This window comes from Arabidopsis lyrata, assembly GCF_000004255.2.
Source record: "Arabidopsis lyrata subsp. lyrata unplaced genomic scaffold ARALYscaffold_2, whole genome shotgun sequence".
NCBI lineage: Eukaryota > Viridiplantae > Streptophyta > Magnoliopsida > Brassicales > Brassicaceae > Arabidopsis > Arabidopsis lyrata.
In genome coordinates, this window is record NW_003302554.1 from 15,083,790 (window position 1) to 15,092,713 (window position 8,924).

The 8,924-nt window shown below is 33.1% G+C and overlaps 1 protein-coding gene across 1 annotated transcript in view; it reads right to left on the reverse strand.

The window, feature by feature from the left end:
* LOC9324915 overlaps window positions 1-1,618 on the reverse strand; it is a 2,728-nt gene extending 1,110 nt beyond the window's left edge. The window contains exons 1-6 of the mRNA XM_021010086.1: window positions 1,160-1,618; window positions 783-1,015; window positions 653-696; window positions 549-588; window positions 253-456; window positions 5-115 (exon numbers count right to left, since the gene is read on the reverse strand). Coding sequence (XP_020865745.1) covers window positions 5-115; window positions 253-456; window positions 549-588; window positions 653-664 — 367 coding nt within the window. The 5' untranslated portion in view covers window positions 665-696; window positions 783-1,015; window positions 1,160-1,618. The remainder of the gene's footprint in view (window positions 1-4; window positions 116-252; window positions 457-548; window positions 589-652; window positions 697-782; window positions 1,016-1,159) is intronic.
* Window positions 1,619-8,924: the final 7,306 nt, after the last annotated feature.

Below are 8,924 nucleotides of genomic sequence, written 5' to 3' on the forward strand. Positions count from 1 at the left end.
TAACTCTTCTTCACGGTTGGTATTGTAGGTTTTCGCTTAGCCACTCTTCGAAAAAGACTTCTACGGTTTTTGTCTATTACGGCATCGTCTATGTCACTATCCTCAACTACCAACTCTGTTAGAAATAACAAAACAAACATTTCAAATCAGAAATATGCACAAAACAAACATTCATATATTGACTGCAGAATTGAATCATTTTAATCGCATCACATTATAATAAAGCCAAAACAATAACATATATTTGTTCACCTGAATATGCAGCTTGCGAGTCAGTCATATCATCAATCTTAGAAGAGACTAAGTCATCGATTTTTGTTGGTGTCTCTTTCTTAATTTCCAAATCCTTTATACTTTCACTTTCTTTAAGGCCAGAGAATTCAAAACCATAACATGTATCCAACATCGGTGATTCATAGACATAGTCCGGAAACCATTTACTTAAATGAGGAGGTTCTGATAATCAATTGAAACAAAACATATTAGGTTTGATACAAATGATTAACATGTACAGATTGAGCAAGAGCATAAGAGAAAAGAGTACTTACCAGAAAATTCTGAATCATAAAGATCATTATCTGAAGTGTTCTGCACAAAAGTACCCAAATTTAAAAGCTACATAAGGACACCAAGTAATAAAACATTTGCTTACCTCTGTTTTCATTTCATCTCTGAACTTTTTCTCTTGAAAATGAGCTGAATATGAAAAAAGCAAATATCCATAATATTCAATTGATATGCTAAGTTGACTATATCATACAAATTGGTGTGATGCCTCTTACCGTGAAGATGCGACAAGTAGTCTCTTTCGTTGTTATGCACCTTTAGACAGATTTTACATTCGTAACTTCACAATATAAAACACACGAAAGAAAACAACAATCAAATTAGTCACACCAGATTCAATAATGATCCATAACTAAGTTCAATAATGAACTAAATGTAATAAGCTGTACATAATGCCAAACAATGTCAAGAAACAAGCAAACCAATAATGAGGCAATTCGTCGAACACCTGGAGGGCATGAAATCATCATCAGTTTACACAACAAAAACTATTCTAAGGAATCAGGTAGAGACGCACAATAGTTTTGTGAATTCAACCTTTCCAAAACTCAGATTCGACAATAGTATAATCAGAGCCGAAACTATTACTCACAACTATATTTGGATGGGAGAGATTTTTGAGAAGCTTAACTTCTTCTTCAAGCTCCTGAATTTAGCACCAACACCTGAGTTTTATCTTTGGAAGATCTGAGAAACAAAAAACACAAAGCACAACACTAATTTGTATATGAAATTTTGTTTTGTTGAAAAGTGAACCCTAATTTGAATCCGTCAAATATCAAAATTATCGTTATCCCTTTTGAAACCAGTTTCAATTTCGATAAGACCAAATAAGGACAACTAACGGTAAAGGAAAACCTAATCAAGGTATATATTGGTGATTTCGTACCTTAAGCTGAAGATTGAACCCTAATTTGAACGACATAGATAAAAATTCAGCTGCGAAGCTTAAAACTATCGGCGGAAAGGTAGAGGCCGTCGGAGATCGAGATTATCGCCGGCGAAGGATGAGGCAGTGGTCGTCGTCTTTGCAGAGAGAGGGATGATATGTCGGAGAAACTAAAGAGATGAGAAAAGTTGCAGAGAGAGAGAGAGAGAGAGAGGCAAGGGAGATCGAATGAAAGAACATAATGGAGAAGAAGATTGGAGGAGAAGAGGATCGAAGATGGTGAGAGTGAGAGAGCTTTTTTTTTTTGTTCAAAGTTTTGTTTTTTTTTTCTCTCTCTATCTAATTGAAAAGGAAAAGTCACCGTCTGTTTTTTTAAGTGTTAGGATCGATGAAAAAATTGGCTCTAATAGTTCCCGCTTAGTTAAATTTCGGCATAGCATTTATAAAATGCTATAATAGAGTATTCCAATCCGACATGGTCTTTTTCATAGCAAAATCGAAAATCGTGCTATGCTTAAGTGCTATCAATGTAACCTTTTTTTGTAGTGGATAATAAACAAGAAGAAAACGGTGGGGTGCCTGAGTGTATTAAGTAAGGGTCATGGCACTCACGAAAACAGTTTACATACATATAGAAACACACATTGGTCAGTTATTCCATTGCACATATGCTACTCAAATAATTATAACGGCTGCTATATTTATTTAGGTCGGATAACTGTTGGGCATTAATTGAAGATATTTTGCATTCATTCAACTTGTACCGTGACACGTTTTTTATCCATCATTTACTATTATACTACTGCTTTTTTCTTACTTTTAAGAAAACTCTTTGTTCCAACTAAACTTTAAACGAGCAAATCGGAGTTTAGCACGATTTCAATACCATTCAATCTTCTTTGATATTTACAAATTGGTCATATTCACTCATTTTAGTATGGGAAAAATGTCATTAAAATCCTCAACTTATTCAAAACGTTGATTTAAATCCTCAACTCACGACGAAACGAAATAAATATCAAACTTATGTTGACTTTCCAAATAAATATTAAACTTATGTTGACTTTCCAAATAAACACCAAACTTTCATTGACTTGGCCATATTATGCATGACGTTAAGTGAGTTAACAGACAATGTTAGCGAGATTAATTTTCTGTTAACAGACCCGCTAATTAAAAATGACAGTATTGTTGAACTATAATCAAATCTCATCTCAGTCATATAACCTGAAGTCGTATTCATATAAGTTAGTTATTTACGTAAGAGTCACGAATGTACGTACGTATAGTTGTATCTGTTCGTAAAGTTGTGTCTTTTCGATTAACACATGTACGTACACGTTGTTTCGTGTTGTATAAGTAGATCGAGTCAAACTCAATAACATCATTGTGTGTAATACATTTTCTCTTATCAATAAAGATCAAGTTTCTTCATACTCTATTTTTCATTTTGGTTTTGTTCTTCATACTCTGTTAAAACAGAAATCGTTTGTTGATCAAAACACTAACAAGTATTCCTTCTAAACATAAAACGACGTTGTTTTGTCGTAACTGTTCAATAAAATCCCGAGTTTCAAATCATACTCTATTTAGGGTTAGAGATTTTACTCGATTTGGGGATCGAAGATTGACTTTAGGGATTTAATTCAATCGTTACGACAAAACGACGTCGTTTCGTTGTTATATGAAACAATGTCGTTATCAATTAACATATATGTTAACAGAAAATTACCTCCGTTAACGAGATCTATTAACTCACTTAACGTCGTACATAATATGGTCAGGTCAACGGAAGTTTGATATTTATTTGGAAAGTCAACATAAGTTTGATATTTATTTGGAAAGTCAACATAAGTTTGATATTTATTTCGTTTTGTCATGAGTTGAGGATTTATTAACCCACTTAACGTCGTACCTAATATGGTCAGGTCAACGGAAGTTTGATATTTATTTGGAAAGTCAATGAAAGTTTGGTGTTTATTTGGAAAGTCAACATAAGTTTGATATTTATTTCGTTTCGTCATGAGTTGAGGATTTAAATCAACGTTTTGAATAAGTTGGGGATTTTAACGACATTTTTCCCATTTTAGTATTATAGATTTTCTTTTGTGCTAATCTTTTCAATATGTTTTTTTTTCTTTCACAAAGTATAAAATACATAAGAAAGAGGTGTTCCACATGTTGAGGACATATTCTTTGGTTAACGAAATGGTGAACTAGTGATAAAGAGTTTTGGTTTTCATTGCAAAGGTTTGTGGATTTTTATTCGGGATTACTCTTTCCATTTTATAACTTCCAAATCACGCAAAAACTAGTATTTCTACTATTTTAAACACAATCATGAATTAAATTGCAATAAAAAGATTTGAACTTTTATTTTTCCAATCCATGATAAACCTTTAAACTACTAAACCACAAAAATTTAGTTAATCATGTTTACGTATATATATTGACGGCATTTGAGTGCATCAGACACTCGAAACTTTTGTATCAGTAAACCAAAACCAAATATTTACTTCACCGAATGATGCAATACACACTTATCAGAATCCATGTCCATGGTGTTGGAAATTGGACTATTAGACAGGCACAAAACCTAGCTAAGACCCTATAAAAGTTTTTATAGATTGTGTAGCAAGAGCCGACACGTGTGGGAGGCAAGAGATAGATTGCACGTGCGCAGCCGCCTGACAAAATAAGTGTGGTTCTGTTAAAAGGTGACATTATAAATCAGGTATTAGGGATAGGTCACATTAAGGTTTTACAGGTTGAGATACCAAAAAAAGGACTGATTGAGACATTTTTTTTCATGTTAGGGCATCTCCAACCCTATTCTATTTTAGAGTAAAAATACAAAATTCTTCTCCAACCCTACTCTATAATTGACTCTAAAATAGAGATTTCTACAGATTGACTCTATATATAGAGCAACTCTATTCTCTACTCTATTTTTGAGTTCAACTTTTTATTTATACTTTAGTCCCTCAAATTTAAACTTTTTTATTTAATACATATAATCATTTTACAAACAACAATTACATAGTTTTATAAACTTAAAAAGCAAACAAGTACTAAATTTAAAATAAACAATATAAGAAAACTAAAACATAAAACTAGTAATTTAATAGTCCGGTAAATTGTTTGTAGATCCGCAAGATAGTTAAAATATCTTGTTATTTAAAATAAAATTTGTATTGTTTTATTATTAATTGTTATATGATGTAATGTTTTTTTTAATAAATAATTAGTGTTTAATTTAACTAATATCATATTTTATGGAAATTTTGCAAATCTATAATATATGGGGTTAAATTGTAAATTATAGAATTAAAAGGTATTAGTATATAAAATAGAAAAAGAATATTTCTAAGAATATTCTTTTTTAGAGTAGAAAATAGAAATATACATTGGAGAGAAACCCTCCTCTAAAATAGAGTAACTCTATTTTAGAGTAAAATATAGAGCTATACATTGGAGATGGTCTTACAAGATGTTGGTTTTCAAAATTAATGTTTAGTCACGACGGGAAGATTTAAATACGAATTCGACAAATTTATTATAAACTCGTATGCGAATGTGGCCAACATTTATACGGAGTGAAAAATAAAGGCTCCGAATGGAAAAAGTAGTTTAGGCAGAGCGGATCAAGCGGTTCAAACGGTTCTAACGGAACAAGTGTGGATCAAGCGGTTCTAGCAGAACAAGTGCGGATCAAGCGGTTCTGACAGTCTATAAAATATTTGAATGGTGAAAGTAGTTCAAGTCGTGCGGATCAAATATTTATATAACAAAAAACACTAATTTTAAATAAAATATTTTTCAAAAGTTATAAAAATGGTATTAAATTAAATTTTGCTAATTTATAGAATATTATACAGATTATAAGAATTATTTTAAATTAAAATTTACTATATTATTTTGTATTTTTTTAATATGTATTTTTCAATTTAGTGTAAAAATATTTACATGAGTTTAATATATTAACATTATTTAGTGTTTTAGATACAAACCAAAAACACAAAATTTAACAAATACAACCACAAAAAAAAAAGAGTAGAGTTGAATTGAGCTATATTGAGAAATAACCATATAACCATCAAATATATTGAAAAATATTGAAAATCCAAGAAACACATCACGTACACAGCAAATAAGCAGCATTTTTACTGTACAAAGCAGATCATATAATTTGTTCACAAATCTCGTCCACTTTTACTCTGGCGTTCCAAATTTTTATTATTATTATTATTTTCTGAAAAAACTGCTTGCTTTTTTTAATAAGCTTGAATGGCAAATTATTTGTGGTGCGTCTGCTTTGCTTTTGGACTGCCTAAGAACCGGTTATCCATTCAAGCCCAAAGTGTATTCAATTGATTATCGGTAAGTATTTTAAATAATTAGGCTAAATGTGAATGATTGAGACCATCACTTTGTAGAATTCACTGCCCAAGTGTTTGCCGATAAAATTCATTCATATGTTGCTGGATAGTCTCCAGGGCCAGTTCAGTAATAACAAATAAATATCATGAATTGCGTTCAAAAATACATATTGCATTTAAATAGAACCGATCATGAGTCTTGAACTCAACAAATGTATACACTACTTATTTATTATAATTAAAACATCAAAAATATTAAAGTTTGCAAAGACTAAAAGATTGTGTTTTAAGATGAGTTAATCAAATATTTTATATCCGGTGTGGACACATTATTATTGCTAAAAAAATATAAAAAGGTTTTCTGTGTGGTAAAATTTTGGTGACTTGGCCAAACTGGGCCTATAATGGCTTTATTTTCACTCTCTTGTTTTCAATTGAAAATCTTTTGTTAATTTTTGTTTGGTGACTAAATGAGTGGTGTAGTGAGTAGTGTAGTGACTACTAAGAAAATAAAATCCCAAATCTTTTGGCATTTTTGTTTCCGTACTAAGATTTCTAGAGTTTTCACATAACAATCGTATGTACTTGACTATTTTTTTTTCTGAGGATATGATAAAATGTATGTTGATCGCAAATTCAACACCTGCATGCTTAGCTATTATTAAAATGTGCAATTGGTGTGTCTGTGTGCCATTCTCTACCATGACAACATAGACATTTGCCATGGGTCCAATGCCATTTTCAAAAAAATTAGTGAAGAAAAAGGGTTCAATTTTTTTTAAAAAACAAATTTATAAAGAAAATTTGTTTTTTTTTTTTAGTTTTACCAAGGGTCCTTCTATAGATTAAGACGGTACCGTGTGTCTCCGAATATATTTTTTTTAATTCTAAAATTAATTTAAATATATATTAGCTGATGATAATTAACATCAAATTTCGTTTCGTTTTAAGAAATGAACAAAACCTTTAAACAATGCGATACGACGCTTAAAACATGCCGCATAAGTCATAAGTCATCATCAGTCATCATAAATCAACACCAACTAAATTAGAAGTTAATCCATTAAAGAATTATTTTGGTTTAATAAAGACTTAAAAGGCAAATAATGCACGTACGGCTACCCATAAACCCAGTATAAGATAGTGACTGGTCCGATAATACGACACCAATCAATCTATTTCTTAAAACATCACTAACACTAGTATGTTTTTTGTTGCCTTTATAGGCATTTGTTTATATTTCGGCTTGTCGATAAATAAATTTAGATTCAATTTTAAAAAAATCGACCAAAGCATGTGCCTTCCGAATCAACATAAATTATATCGTTAGTGTCTCGTACGTCATAACCAAAGTAGGTTGTTGTTGCCTCGTGGCCAATCCCAAGGGGCTAAAGTCCCACAATTTTACTGATACTCATGCTAATAATATAATCCTTCAAAATCGATCGATTAAATTTTAAAATGTTTTTGGCCTCCTGTCCTATATTTTTTTTTTCGTCTGTTTTTATTAATATCACAAAGAATGATACATTGTTGAAATACATAAGCCGGCGGAAACACTAAAAATTCCCGGAAACTTAAAGCCCAAAAGAAGGAAGCGAAAGCCCAAAAGAGGGAACCAGTTGAACACGTGGAGAATACAATCCACAAAAACGAAACAAAAGTCAAAAACTTAAACAAAAGCTCGAAAGAAAACGAACTTGCCAATCTTACTCCCACACCAATGTGAACAAAGCCAACCACAAAGGACAACATGCGTCCATCTTGCAGTTAACGAAACCTCCTATTGCGTAGCCAAGGTACCTCTCAAATCGAATGAACCTAGACTTCTATTCCGACAAGAAAGACGCGAGACAAAGAGACCAAATCCCACAAATCTTTCGGAAGCGGCGTTTGTCGCAAACCACGACCTTTAATCGCCTCGTTAGAAGACATGAACTGACCAGACCTCGATCAGGTCTTGAGTGTAGAGACAAAGAGCGAAACAAACCTCTAACCGGCAAACACTAAACTCAAAAGGAGAAAAGCATACGATCGAACCGGAGAGATCACAATAAAGCTCATCAAAGGACAAAAGCAAGCTCAACAAGACACAAAAACAAGAGAGCTCTAGCAAGCTCAAACCAAAGCTTCGGGCAGCAAGAGAGGAAGGAGAACGAGGTAGCCATACCAAAATCCCAGATTATCCGTAGAATCAGAGCCTAAACTAACCTACACAACCCCTTAAGCTACCTAAACTAACGATTATACAACCATAAAGCCACAAGCAAGAGACCAGAGGCAACGATTAAGCCATCAACACAAACTACAAAGACTACACCAAGCGCAACCATGGGAGAAACCAACGAGAGGAGCAGCCCACCCGACAAAGGCCAACACCACCACAGCCCCAAAAGAACCAAGGGGACAGAAACTTCCAACAACCACAAGCTCTCGTCACTTACCAGATCCACCATCACCCGACAACACTAACCAGAGCCAACACCTTTAACATAGAGAACCCGCCAATCCTTGCAAAATCCACCGTTGCAATCACCAAAGACCCACGCCGCAACCAAACCGCCACTCCAATCGCCAAGGTTTCACCAAAGAAAACACCAACAAGACTAAGAACAAAGCAAAGGAACAACAACAAGAGCCCTCTCGCGGTGCCGGTGAGAAGCACCGACCACCGGAGAGGCAGATCTAAGAATCGATTTTTTGTGACCCTCGACGGCTGCGAACTGTTTTAGGTGAGTCTTTTCTGTCTTCTGTCCTATATTAATCATATATGTTTTCACCAAAATTTTAACTAAAATAAAAAATAAAATAATGTAGGTGTAATAAACAATAATTGACTATGTGTAGAGAAGAATCTTTGGATAGGGATGGAGAAGGGAAATTGAAATGGAAAAAATGTCATTTAAATCGTCACTTTGCCATTTGTGGAGGTTTAAAGCATGAACTTTGAGCCTGGTGCTTTTAATCCTCAATTTCTAGTTGACTTTCAATTTAATCTCTAACTTTCGTTGACGATGCCGATTGAGGCACGTCTTTAACTGGACAAACGGAGGATTAAGACGTTGTTATCTGTCCGTCTAATCTATCCG